At 34.0% G+C, this 15,000-nt stretch overlaps 1 protein-coding gene across 1 annotated transcript in view; it reads left to right on the top strand.

Moving 5' to 3' along the window:
* Window positions 1-15,000, top strand: part of LOC127617486 (cilia- and flagella-associated protein 46) — a 97,462-nt gene that overhangs the window by 77,123 nt on the left and 5,339 nt on the right. Inside the window, exons 46-56 of the mRNA XM_052089463.1 lie at window positions 316-380; window positions 525-597; window positions 641-677; window positions 787-890; window positions 6,830-6,918; window positions 9,076-9,228; window positions 11,850-11,929; window positions 12,099-12,159; window positions 12,301-12,342; window positions 14,756-14,858; window positions 14,942-15,000. The exon at window positions 14,942-15,000 is cut by the window's right edge and continues 54 nt beyond it. Of these exons, the coding sequence (XP_051945423.1) occupies window positions 316-380; window positions 525-597; window positions 641-677; window positions 787-890; window positions 6,830-6,918; window positions 9,076-9,228; window positions 11,850-11,929; window positions 12,099-12,159; window positions 12,301-12,342; window positions 14,756-14,858; window positions 14,942-15,000 (866 nt within the window). The remainder of the gene's footprint in view (window positions 1-315; window positions 381-524; window positions 598-640; window positions 678-786; window positions 891-6,829; window positions 6,919-9,075; window positions 9,229-11,849; window positions 11,930-12,098; window positions 12,160-12,300; window positions 12,343-14,755; window positions 14,859-14,941) is intronic.

Raw genomic sequence — 15,000 nt, 5'->3', positions numbered from 1 at the left:
GTCTTGTTTTATTCTGTTCTCATTCGGTCATAAACTGAGTCTGATTTGTTGTATTCCATCAGAACATTATAGAAGTTTACAGGAATATTATTTTCATTTTAAAATGATTTATTTCACACCACTGTCCCATCTCCTGTTTTTGTGAGGTCATGAGGTCATCGGTCATTCAGTCTGTTCTCTAGTGACATTAAAGACTGTAATCATGCTGTCCGACATGACACATCACACACACACACACACACACACACACATGACTGGACTACAGAAGAGCAGTTGCTGTGTGTAACTGTGTGTTTGTGTGTTGTGGTTGTGTAGTTGTGTGCTGTATGCAGGTTTATATGAGCAGGTGAAAGAGACTCCGAGAGGGAAGAGCTCCACAGGTAACAAACTCCTTTTAGCTCTTCAGTTTCTTTACAGACGTGCACAGGTCACTCTACACAATCAACTGAGAATATTAAGAAACTATCATTTATTGAATGAAAATGAAGCCTGTTTGAAAGACCGTCTGATGTTTGTGTCTGTAGATGGTCTGATCTGCTCTAAAGTGGTCAAGTGCTCTGTTCAACACTCAGATCTCCTGCAGCTCCACAAACACCTGCGAGATTTCAAACGTATGAACGCACAGACACGCCTGAAAGAGTCACGCTAACCATGACAGCGAGACCTGCAAACTAGCGGTAAAACACAGCGTTACCTTCAGATACTTTAATGAGAAATAAAGCAAGTGGGTAGAAATCTATACAGTTTTTCAGTGTAAACCTTTTCTCTCTTTATTTCTCTTTAAAGGAAAATAAAGATGAAGAGCTGGACTCTGTTTTCAGAACTCTGGTTGAGCAAATGGAGAATTATCTGCATCCTGTTCTCTCACAGTTTCACTTTTCATGCTTTAGGTACAATAACTAACATACACACACACACACACACACACACACACACCTGCACTGATATATTGGCACATGTTTAATTCAATTTTAGCCCTCAGTTAAAGGAATGCATGGAAAAATCTTGATTTTTGGATGCATCATTTATTCATCTTCATGATGTTTCAAACCTGTATGACATTTGATCTTTTAACTAACACTAAAGCAGTTTGTTCAAACTTACGGCTGCACAATTAATCAATAAATAATCGAGATTACTATTAAAGCTTAAACAATTAACTTATTATTTGTCTGCGTATATAAGATAGACTGAGAAAGAATAGAATCAAATAGAACCAAATAAAAGAGTAACTTAGATTAGAATTGAATACAATGGCATTGACTAAAAGACTAGCATAGAAAAGAGAATAATAGAATAGATTAGAATTGTATTAAATGAGATTGCTCTAGAATAGAGAACATAATAAATTAGAATTGAATAGAATTAGATTTTAACAGAATCGAGATAGAGAGTATATATATATAATTGCATTGAATAAAAGACTGTATAGATTAGAATTACATTGAGAAAAAGTGTACCTAGAATAGAAAACTGAAAAGAATAGCATGATGTAATAGAATAGAATTGCATTTAATTAAAAAACAAACTTAAAATAGAATAGAATAAAACAGAATAGATTAGAATTGCATTAAATAAAAGGCTATTTTAGAATAGAAAACTGAACAGTAGTATTATGAGACTAGCCTAAAGTAGAATAGAATTGCATTGAATAAAAGACTATTTTAGAATAGAAAACAGAACAGTAGTATTATAAGACTAGCCTAAAGTAGAATAGAATTGCATTGAATAAAAGACTATTTTAGAATAGAAAACAGAACGGTAGTATTATGAGACTAGCCTAAAGTAGAATAGAATTGCATTGAATAAAAGACTATTTTAGAATAGAAAACAGAAGGGTAGTATTATAAGACTAGCCTAAAGTAGAATAGAATTGCATTGAATAAAAGACTATTTTAGAATAGAAAACAGAACAGTAGTATTATAAGACTAGCCTAAAGTAGAATAGAATTGCATTGAATAAAAGACTTTTTTAGAATAGAAAACAGAACAGTAGTATTATGAGACTAGCCTAAAGTAGAATAGAATTGCATTGAATAAAAGACTATTTTAGAATAGAAAACGGAACAGTAGAATTATGAGACTAGCCTAAAGTAGAATAGAATTGCATTGAATAAAAGACTATTTTAGAATAGAAAACGTAACAGTAGAATTATGAGACTAGCCTAAAGTAGAATAGAATTGCATTGAATAAAAGACTATTTTAGAATAGAAAACGGAACAGTAGAATTATGAGACTAGCCTAAAGTAGAATAGAATTGCATTGAATAAAAGACTATTTTAGAATAGAAAACGTAACAGTAGAATTATGAGACTAGCCTAAAGTAGAATAGAATTGCATTGAATAAAAGACTATTTTAGAAGAGAAAACGGAACAGTAGAATTATGAGACTAGCCTAAAGTAGAATAGAATTGCATTGAATAAAAGACTATTTTAGAATAGAAAACGGAACAGTAGAATTATGAGACTAGCCTAAAGTAGAATAGAATTGCATTGAATAAAAGACTATTTTAGAATAGAAAACGTAACAGTAGAATTATGAGACTAGCCTAAAGTAGAATAGAATTGCATTGAATAAAAGACTATTTTAGAAGAGAAAACGGAACAGTAGTATTATGAGACTAGCCTAAAGTAGAATAGAATTGCATTGAATAAAAGACTATTTTAGAATAGAAAACGGAACAGTAGTATTATGAGACTAGCCTAAAGTAGAATAGAATTGCATTGAATAAAAGACTATTTTAGAATAGAAAACGGAACAGTAGAATTATGAGACTAGCCTAAAGTAGAATAGAATTACATTGAATAAAAGACTATTTTAGAATAGAAAACGGAACGGTAGTATTATAAGACTAGCCTAAAGTTGAATAGAATTGCATTGAATAAAAGACTATTTTAGAATAGAAAACGGAACGGTAGTATTATGAGACTAGCCTAAAGTTGAATAGAATTGCATTGAATAAAAGACTATTTTAGAATAGAAAACGGAACGGTAGTATTATGAGACTAGCCTAAAGTAGAATAGAATTGCATTGAATAAAAGACTATTTTAGAAGAGAAAACAGAACAGTAGTATTATGAGACTAGCCTAAAGTAGAATAGAATTGCATTGAATAAAAGACTATTTTAGAAGAGAAAACGGAACAGTAGTATTATGAGACTAGCCTAAAGTTGAATAGAATTGCATTGAATAAAAGACTATTTTAGAATAGAAAACGGAACGGTAGTATTATGAGACTAGCCTAAAGTAGAATAGAATTGCATTGAATAAAAGACTATTTTAGAAGAGAAAACGGAACAGTAGTATTATGAGACTAGCCTAAAGTAGAATAGAATTGCATTGAATAAAAGACTATTTTAGAAGAGAAAACGGAACAGTAGTATTATGAGACTAGCCTAAAGTAGAATAGAATTGCATTGAATAAAAGACTATTTTAGAATAGAAAACGGAACGGTAGTATTATGAGACTAGCCTAAAGTAGAATAGAATTGCATTGAATAAAAGACTATTTTAGAAGAGAAAACGGAACAGTAGTATTATGAGACTAGCCTAAAGTAGAATAGAATTGCATTGAATAAAAGACTATTTTAGAAGAGAAAACGGAACAGTAGTATTATGAGACTAGCCTAAAGTAGAATAGAATTGCATTGAATAAAAGACTATTTTAGAAGAGAAAACGGAACAGTAGTATTATGAGACTAGCCTAAAGTAGAATAGAACTGCATTGAATAAAAGACTATTTTAGAATAGAAAACGGAACAGTAGTATTATGAGACTAGCCTAAAGAAGAATAGAATTGCACTGAATAAAAGACTATTTTAGAAGAGAAAACGGAACAGTAGTATTATGAGACTAGCCTAAAGTAGAATAGAATTGCACTGAATAAAAGACTATTTTAGAAGAGAAAACGGAACAGTAGTATTATGAGACTAGCCTAAAGTAGAATAGAATTGCATTGAATAAAAGACTATTTTAGAATAGAAAACGGAACAGTAGAATTATGAGACTAGCCTAAAGTAGAATAGAATTGCATTGAATAAAAGACTATTTTAGAATAGAAAACAGAACAGTAGTATTATAAGACTAGCCTAAAGTAGAATAGAATTGCATTGAATAAAAGACTATTTTAGAATAGAAAACGGAACAGTAGTATTATGAGACTAGCCTAAAGTAGAATAGAATTGCATTGAATAAAAGACTATTTTAGAATAGAAAACGGAACAGTAGAATTATGAGACTAGCCTAAAGTAGAATAGAATTGCATTGAATAAAAGACTATTTTAGAATAGAAAACAGAACAGTAGTATTATAAGACTAGCCTAAAGTAGAATAGAATTGCATTGAATAAAAGACTATTTTAGAATAGAAAACGGAACAGTAGAATTATGAGACTAGCCTAAAGTAGAATAGAATTGCATTGAATAAAAGACTATTTTAGAATAGAAAACGGAACAGTAGTATTATGAGACTAGCCTAAAGTAGAATAGAATTGCATTGAATAAAAGACTATTTTAGAAGAGAAAACGGAACAGTAGTATTATGAGACTAGCCTAAAGTAGAATAGAATTGCATTGAATAAAAGACTATTTTAGAATAGAAAACGGAACAGTAGTATTATGAGACTAGCCTAAAGTAGAATAGAATTGCATTGAATAAAAGACTATTTTAGAATAGAAAACGGAACAGTAGCATTATGAGACTAGCCTAAAGTAGAATAGAATTGCATTGAATAAAAGACTATTTTAGAATAGAAAACGTAACAGTAGAATTATGAGACTAGCCTAAAGTAGAATAGAATTGCATTGAATAAAAGACTATTTTAGAATAGAAAACGGAACAGTAGTATTATGAGACTAGCCTAAAGTAGAATAGAATTGCATTGAATAAAAGACTATTTTAGAATAGAAAACGGAACAGTAGTATTATGAGACTAGCCTAAAGTAGAATAGAATTGCATTGAATAAAAGACTATTTTAGAATAGAAAACGGAACAGTAGTATTATGAGACTAGCCTAAAGTAGAATAGAATTGCATTGAATAAAAGACTATTTTAGAATAGAAAACGGAACAGTAGCATTATGAGACTAGCCTAAAGTAGAATAGAATTGCATTGAATAAAAGACTATTTTAGAATAGAAAACGGAACAGTAGAATTATGAGACTAGCCTAAAGTAGAATAGAATTGCATTGACTAAAAGACTATTTTAGAATAGAAAACAGAACAGTAGTATTATAAGACTAGCCTAAAGTAGAATAGAATTGCATTGAATAAAAGACTATTTTAGAATAGAAAACAGAACAGTAGAATTATGAGACTAGCCTAAAGTAGAATAGAATTGCATTGAATAAAAGACTATTTTAGAATAGAAAACGGAACAGTAGTATTATGAGACTAGCCTAAAGTAGAATAGAATTGCATTGAATAAAAGACTATTTTAGAAGAGAAAACGGAACAGTAGTATTATGAGACTAGCCTAAAGTAGAATAGAATTGCATTGAATAAAAGACTATTTTAGAATAGAAAACGGAACAGTAGTATTATGAGACTAGCCTAAAGTAGAATAGAATTGCATTGAATAAAAGACTATTTTAGAATAGAAAACGGAACAGTAGCATTATGAGACTAGCCTAAAGTAGAATAGAATTGCATTGAATAAAAGACTATTTTAGAATAGAAAACGGAACAGTAGAATTATGAGACTAGCCTAAAGTAGAATAGAATTGCATTGAATAAAAGACTATTTTAGAATAGAAAACAGAACAGTAGTATTATAAGACTAGCCTAAAGTAGAATAGAATTGCATTGAATAAAAGACTATTTTAGAATAGAAAACAGAACAGTAGTATTATAAGACTAGCCTAAAGTAGAATAGAATTGCATTGAATAAAAGACTATTTTAGAATAGAAAACGGAACAGTAGTATTATAAGACTAGCCTAAAGTAGAATAGAATTGCATTGAATAAAACATTATCTTAGAAAATAACAGAATAGAATAGATTCTAATTGCTTTGCATTGAATAAAATGTACCCTAGAATTAAACATTGAATAGAATAGCATTTAATAAAAAAACAGTCTTTGAATAGGATAGAATTGAAAATAGGTGAATAAAAGAGTTTCTGAATAGAACTGAACAGAATTGCATTGGCTAAAAGACTAATGTAGAATAGAGTTAATAGATTAGAAGTGCAATGAATAAAAGTGTACCCTAGAATAGAAAACAGAATTGAGTAGCAGAATTGAATTGGGAGTCTAGAATAGAATTGCGTTGAGTAAAAGAGTAGCCAAGTATAGAATAGAAACCAGTGCACCTGTGAGTGTTTTTCACGGTGCTAAGAGGGCCAGTGTGGAATTGGCCCTGATTTTCTGATGTATAAAGGAACAATAAAGTATTTCAGAAGCAGTTCTCCTCTTGTTTTGGAAATGTTGTTACATAATGTGGCATGAATATTCCCCAAAACAAAAGAAGTCTTAACGTAAATGATCTGTTAGTCAAAATGAATCACAGCCACCATATACAGATAAATAATGGTGCAGCTATTCTCGCCGCTCTTTTCCATACATTGGAAGTGTGCAGTGGCCATGAGAATGACATTATGCAGTATAATCCAAGTCTTCTGAAATCATAGCTTTGTATGTTATAATAGTTTTATAGCAGGACCCCTGATGTTCTTTGTTGTCACCTTTGTGAATGACTTAAAGTGTGTGTGTGTGTGTGTGTGTGTGTGTGTGTGTGTGTGTGTGTGTGTGTGTGTGTGTGTGTGTGTGTGTGTGTGTGTGTGTGTGTGTGTGTGATTGTCAATTCCTCTTGTCTTGTCTATCATCAGCTCGCACTCTCCGTCCATCTCCACCACCTCATCATCGCGTGCCAAAGAAAAGGACGATAAAACTGCTAATAAACCACTGCACCCGCCAGGTACAGACCACACACACACACACCAGGTTGGGACAACTCCATCGATACTAACAGGATAAGTGGGTAGAATGTTAATTAGTAACTCTTTACTGGATATTTTCACTTCAGTTGCTAGTAAAGTTTTGTTTCATCATTCAGATTAAATTGGACCAATCACAGTTGTTTATTGCACTTTAATCTCTGGAACACTGATACAATCTATAGATTGAATCCAATGTACTTTCTTGTGAGCAAATATCTCTAATAAGAAAAACAAATAAAACGCATCACCTGAGTTTTCACGTGTGTCTCATTGGAAACTGTATTTAAGTGCTGCCCAATGAGTCTCATTGCCACAGAGCCCCTGTAATCCTGTCCTACAAGCCCCGTGCTGCCCGTCATCCAATCTCACAGCTACTTCTCTCACCTTTCTGTTCTGAAGATTATTGATCTAATTATCATTTTTAGCTTTTATCCACTATCCCCACAGATATCTGGGAATATTAAAACTAGGATTAGTTTTGGAAATTAACAAAATCCTGAACAGACATGGAAAAGTATTGTACATTTCTGTAGTGAATAAAGAGTTTTCTATTTCTATGCTCAGCCCTAAAATATTGCTCACTGTGTAATCCCTCTAATACGTGATATATGAATTATATATGGATTATACTTCAACTTCGGGCACTTTCATGTCTCAAGGTTTTTATTTTTAATTATTATTAAAACAGATTTATGATTATTTTTTATTTGTTATATAATGGCCACATTACAACTCAGTTTGGTAACACATTCTGTGTAGCTCATGTTTATAATGCATTCACAATATCTAATTATAAACAGTATAACATGTTATTAACTTCTTATAAATAATTGTAACTATAGTTATAACACATTATAATACTGATCCTATTCATAGTTATAGCTTAACCAGTGTAACATGTTATTAACTTCTTATAAATAATTGTAACTATAGTTATAACACATTATAATACTGATCCTATTCATAGTTATAGCTTAACCAGTGTAACATGTTATTAACTTCTTATAAATAATTGTAACTATAGTTATAACACATTATAATACTGATCCTATTCATAGTTATAGCTTAACCAGTGTAACATGTTATTAACTTCTTATAAATAATTGTAACTATAGTTATAACACATTATAATACTGATCCTATTCATAGTTATAGCTTAAACAGTGTAACATGTTATTAACTTCTTATAAATAATTGTAACTATAGTTATAACACATTATAATACTGATCCTATTCATAGTTATAGCTTAAACAGTGTAACATGTTATTAACTTCTTATAAATAATTGTAACTATAGTTATAACACATTATAATACTGATCCTATTCATAGTTATAGCTTAAACAGTGTAACATGTTATTAACTTCTTATAAATAATTGTAACTATAGTTATAACACATTATAATACTGATCCTATTCATAGTTATAGCTTAACCAGTGTAACATGTTATTAACTTCTTATAAATAATTGTAACTATAGTTATAACACATTATAATACTGATCCTATTCATAGTTATAGCTTAAACAGTGTAACATGTTATTAACTTCTTATAAATAATTGTAACTATAGTTATAACACATTATAATACTGAGCCTATTCATAGTTATAGCTTAAACAGTATAACATGTTATTATCTTCTTATAATGTGTTATAACTATAGTTACAATTATTTATAATACTGAGCCTATTCATAGTTATAGCTTAAAGAGAATAATGCATTATCCAATTATGCAAAAAGTGTGAAAACATTACTTAAATGTGTGTATTTAAGATGCATAAAATATTAGCTATTATTATATTATTATTATTATTATATTAGTTGACAAATTCAATAATTTAGTGAGAGTGTGAAAAATGTTTTAATGAGAATGTGCTAAAAGTGCCCGAAGTTGAAGAAACACAGTAACGTTAATCCAGTAATCACAAACAACTGGAGAATCTTGTGAAGTCATGTCAAAAGGTCAAAACAGCTCCAATAGTTTCATGTTTCCGTTGTTTCTCTGTGCTTTAAGAGAGTGGATGAGTGTGTGTTTATATCGAAACATACACAGAAATCATGTTTGATGTGGAGATCAGATGTGATATCAGAGATTTAATTCATGTGTGTGTGTGTGTGTGTGTGTGTGTCTTCCAGATGCTGGTGTGTGTGTGGTGATATTAGCTGACAGGTTGCTGTTGGAGCTTCCGTTAGAAGCGTTGTCTGTTCTCCAGGCGGATGGGATCACCTCAGTGTCGCGAGATTTCTCTCTGCAGGTTCTTCATGCGCGTCTGCAGATGGATGAAGCAGGTGAGAGTTTGGAACACACACACACATATATGTTCTGATGCAGTTAACCACCGCTGGACACTAATCATGAGTGAAACTGTTCTGCTGACTGAAACAAATCAAAAGCAAAAACAGAGTCCTCCAAATTATTGCTGCATTCAGGTCCTCCTGGGATGTTCGTACTAATGAGGTCGGACAATCTTAAATACGATGTGATGTACATTCAAGTGGTTTTATTTGGAAAGAACATACCCATTTTGCAATTTCATATATACTATTCTCTTTATAACTTGCTAGCGAGACAGGAAGCTTTTTTAGCACCAGTAGACCTTATTCACGCTAGCACCATCTGTGAGGCTGTGTGGGATAAATGAACGATATAAAACTGTATAAATCTGATTTCCCACAACTCATGATGTCTGGAGTTCTGTGTGTGCTGAATGTTCTCAGACAGATGTTTGATCAATGCTTTGTCCGCAGAGTGACCCAAAAACACTTTAAACTGCAGGACGGCCCATTGAAGAGACTGTACATCCCTCAGCCTCAGTATTATTCTCATTAAATAGCAAAGATGGCGCTAGCGTGAATAAGGTCTATGCAACAAAATGAAGAGAAAGCCACAGATGAGGTATGCAATTAATGCATTATCTTATCAAACTAGTGCGGCCACATTAATGATGGGAAATGTAGTTTTGTTGCAAATGCTTGTCGCTGCATAAACAAGCTAAATGAGTCATTTTCATTGTTATTTTCAAGTTTTAAGGCATACAAACTAAGTTAAATGTAATTATTGTAATAATAATTAGCTTCTGCCATGATTATTTAATCAGCACGCCCCCAACTTGCAGAGTCGAGGCTCAAAGATGACTCGTATTTACCACTTTGCGGTGGCGTTCATGTGCGACGTTTTGAGATAAAGACATAAATACAATCAGATTTTCTTTAGACGGACTGTTCACACTGTAAGTTATTTGTGTCAGATCTGCAGTTGCTCTGCTTGTGTTGTTCACAATACGGGGACATACCTATTGTCCTGTATTATAGCGGGCAGAGAAGTGTACCAAATTATATCCCGCTTAGGAGGACCCCTGTCCTGTATTGCAGCACTCAATATGCTCAAGTGTCCCGTATTCACGTGAGACATTCAAGACATGATTGCGCTATAGTGTCTAGCCGCCGGTGTGTGTTAGCGCATCTTAGCGCATCTCTTTGTGAAACAAAGACGACACATCTGAGGCCTGTTGCACAAAGCGGGTTTCTGTGGCTAGCTACTCTGGTTAGTTTGAGCAAACTCTAGGTTTTCGGACTCAAGAAGGTAGGTTGGTTTTTACGGGTGTTCATCGCCATAGCAACTTGCGCTGCAGGACCTGCTAATGGTACCTTTGATTTTGAAGCCAAAAAAAGTGCATCCATCCATCATAGAAGTAATCCATACGGCTCCAGGGGGTTAATAAAGACCTTCTGAAGTGAAGAAAAATATCTATATTTATAACTTTATAAACTATAATCACTGGCTTCCGGTGAATCACAATAAATATTTTTGTCATATACTATATTTAAATTTAAATTACACATTTTTATATATATATTAATTTTAATAACATTTAAAACATTTTACTTTAATTTTAATATTTTATTTTTAAATAAAATTTAAAAAAATTTAAATTTAAATTTAAAAATTAAATTAATTATTTTTTATATATTTAAATTTTAATAACATTTAAAAAAATTACTTTACATTTTTTATATTTTATTTTTAATATTATTTGGTTTCATTATTAAAATTAAATTAATAATTTTTATATATATTTTAATTTTTAATAACATTGATATTTTTTACTTTAATTTTAATATTTAAATTTTTTATTTTGTTTCGTTATTAAAATTTAATTAATAATTTTTATATATTTTAATTTTTAATAACATTGATATTTTTTACTTTAATTTTAATATTTTAATTTTTTATTTTGTTTCGTTATTAAAATTAAATTAATAATTTTTTATATATTTTAATTTTTTATAACATTTTCATTTTTTACTTTAATTTTAATATTTTATTTTTTTATTTAATTTTCTTTCATTATTAAAATTAAATTAATATTTTTTTTATTTTAATTTTAATAACATTTTAAAAAAATACTTTAATTTAAATTTTTTTTTTTTAAATTTAATTTCCTTTCATTATTTGTGCCCACACCAAATGGTAAGCATCATTACTACCTTATTTGGGTATACCTGATAAGTTTTTCTATTATTATTATTATTATTATTATTTACAGCTGAAAATGTTTGTTGTTTTTTATATCTTGTCTTAAAACCAACTTTTTTAATGGCATGGTCACTTTACTGAATAATATGGATTCAATTGTTTACATGTTTCCTCCATTAATAAATGCAATCAAGGCAATTGACATTTGAATGTGACTGTGTTTACTGCAGAACTCCAGTTATTTAGTGTAATCTGATGCATGACTTTGCTCTACGCAAACAAACGTTAAATTCACATTATTGAAGTACGAACACAGTTATTGATATTAAATGTCACTGGCCTTTGCAAGTTCATCTAAGAGCCGCTGTTATTACACACTCGCACCAGACGCACACTCATTTCCTGTTTTAATACTCTTTCCTGTTGTTGACAGTTGAAAGTGACAATAAAAAGGAAGCCAAAGGTGTCCGAGCAGTGAAGGGGAGAGCGGAACAAAGCCGGGGCATCAAAGTGGTGAGTTTGCTAAATGAGTCTGGCGGCCGCAGATAGAGATGCAATACTGCATCAGTGGCCTTCACATGCTTCAGATCCTTCCCTTTCAATTATATCATGTGTTTCTCTCACGACTCTGTGCCTTTTCCATCGCTTCAACTTTGCAAAAAGTAACGTGACCTTTCAACAGGTGCCCGTCAATCGAGTTCTGCCCGCGCACACCATCCCAGTGGACAAACACAAGTTCAGATGTATCCTCACTCACATTAGTCAAGTTAATTACTTTACTAACGTACACAAGCACTATTCGGCATGATGGTAGATTCAGAGTTAGCTATTATAGTATCAAAGTTTACAGAGTTGGAGAAATGCCCTCTTTAACAGACTCCAAGATGTTGTGAATGAACAGGAGGACGATGATGGAAACAAGTCTGGTGAGACGTTTGATAAAGCATATTCAGTTGAACAAACATGATTTAAGCAAACTTGAATTGCATTTTGTCATCACTTAATCACCCTCATTTTATCTTTCTTCTCCGGAGCACAGATGTCATGTTGGACAGAGCTGCCATGCTTCAAAAAGGACTAAAAAGCATAATATAATTAATATAATCACAGTCCGTTCGACTCACTTTATTTCATCTCTTTTGAAATCACACCAAACTTCTTTCTCATTATTGATGTCAGATTTGGCACGGTGGATCGTCACGTGGCTTCTTGGATACACAGTTTAGGCAGATGCTACAGTATTGCACCCTGGTGTAAATAATGGTATATGCTATTGACACCCCAGTGCAAATAGCGTCAGATACTATTTGCACCCATATTTAAATACTAACATACAGGATATGAGCATCACGGCAGTGTGTTTATTGTGTTTATTAAGAGTCCCACAGACACACTGCATTAACTTCTACCTCTACCCCTAAACTTACCTTAGAAAAATAACCTTGGTTTTACTACAGTAACCGTGGTTTCACCATGGTATTTGTTTTGTACATTTACAGTATTAACCATGTTTACTATATTATCACCATAGTACTGTAGTAACACCACGGTTGATTGCATTAAAACTATAGTTTCTGCCAAATAACACGGTTACTACTATATTAGTAATGCTGTAATGCAATGCGGGACAAGATCAAACCCTTCTCTGTTCTCCCTGACATTCGCCGTGACCAAATCACTGCGATTAAATCAACATTTATATTCATTTTATATATTATTTAAGTATTAAAAGAGGGTCTGTGTAGTTTAGCGAGTATTGACGCTGACTATCACACCTGGAGTCATTGGTTCGAATCCAGGGTGTGCTGAGTGACTCCAGTCAGGTCTCCTTAGCAACCAAATTGGCCCAGTTGCTAGGGAGGGTAGAGTCACATGGGGTAACCTCCTCGTGGTCACTATAATGTGGTTCCGCTCTCGGTGGGGCGTGTGGTGAGTTGTGTGTGGATGTCGTGGAGAATAGCATGAAGCCTCCACACGCGCTACGTCTCCACGGTAACGCGCTCAACAAGCCACGTGATAAGATGCGCGGATTTACGGTCTCAGACACGGAGGGAACTAAGATTCATCCTCCGCCACCCGGGTGCAAATAGACACTGCGGAAAGTTTAAGAGAAACGTCATCGCATCGTGTTTGGTAAAGAGACACAAGAAAAATGTCTGTTACGTCAAATCTTCTGCAAAGGGTCTTGATGAGACAAGTTTAAAAATTCATGAGATCTGAGAGCTTTGGCCAAGAGGAAGATTTTCAGTCAATAACGACTTGGAATTCTCCACCCTGTCCCATTCCTCCCTCGTTCTCTCGGGCTGGGGAGCCCCCAGCATGATGTACACACCACCCCACCCCACCCTCTTTCCCTGGGACAGGGCGTGCCCTAAGCTCTGTCTACCAGCAGGTCATCCCCGCCTTCCTGAATCTGGGAGGGGACAGGTGGAGGGAAGCAAAAATAATTTAAATATAGTTTTATATATATATAGTACAGGGGTACTTCCTGTAACAGTGTAGTACCCCCCAAAAAACACTGTAAAATTTAAAAGAGTGGGAAAAGGCCAACACGGAGCAGCAGTGGGAGAGAGAGAGGGAAAAAAAACACTTATTGCCGGTTCTCTGATACGCAGTAGCTTGTTCCTCGGCCACTCCTCCCCCCTCTAACGGACAACAGCTGTGCCTCCCCGGACGGATCGGAGGCAGTCCTCCTGCCCCTGGCGGACAGAACGCCCCGCCATGTTCTTGGGGAACAGAAGGGGTCTCCTCCGCCCCTGGCAGCGGTTCTCCCTCTCCAGGCGGTCGACAGTGAGCCCCTCCCTCTCGTCGGGGTCCAGACCCCACCGCGTTTCAGCGGCTGGTAGGGAACTCCTCCGCCCCTGGCAACGGCCCTGACTGCTCCAGGCATTCAGATAGGAGCCCCTTCTCCCCTCGTGGTCGGCGACCAATTCCTCCGCTTCCAGGCGTCCAAGCTTCTCTGTACCCCGGAAGACGGCCGAGGCTGCTCGTTGGGGTAAATGGTAGCGGCGAGAACTCCACTACGGCATATCCCTCCGCCTTCCTGGGTCTTCGGCACCAGTGGAAAGTCACGACCCGGCCTGTCACAATGACACTTTTCTGTCCTTTTGGAGCTTGGCAGACCCGGTTCACTGTATGCCTTTATTGCACACTCTTAAAAATAAAGGTTGCAATTAGAGTTTTACAGTCTGATGTCAACTTTTCATTCTCTAGTTAAACAAAGTAAATAAAGCATCATGTACTGGTGCATCATATTGTGTGCTCTAGGGAAGAAAGTCATGCAGGTTTGCAACGAGTTTTCATTATTGGGCAGGACTGTTCCTTTAATCTCTTTTTCAGAGTGGAGCAGCCCAGCGGAGATCATGAGGAGAATCCTCGAAACATACAAGACACAATTTACACCTCTGTGGGAAGGATTCATGGGTGACGAGCGCACACACAGGTCAGAAGTGTCACACACCTGACTCGAGTGTAATAGAAATTTTTTACAATTATTAATGTGTGAAACTGACATTCTTCTCTCAGTCTTATGGATCTCGAGCAGCTGCTGATCTCCTGTAGCTCTTTCATCTACTCTGGGACCA

This window comes from Xyrauchen texanus, chromosome 24, assembly GCF_025860055.1.
Source record: "Xyrauchen texanus isolate HMW12.3.18 chromosome 24, RBS_HiC_50CHRs, whole genome shotgun sequence".
Lineage (NCBI taxonomy): Eukaryota > Metazoa > Chordata > Actinopteri > Cypriniformes > Catostomidae > Xyrauchen > Xyrauchen texanus.
Note: the sequence above shows the minus strand (reverse complement) of the source record. Positions and strands in the feature narration are given on the sequence as shown.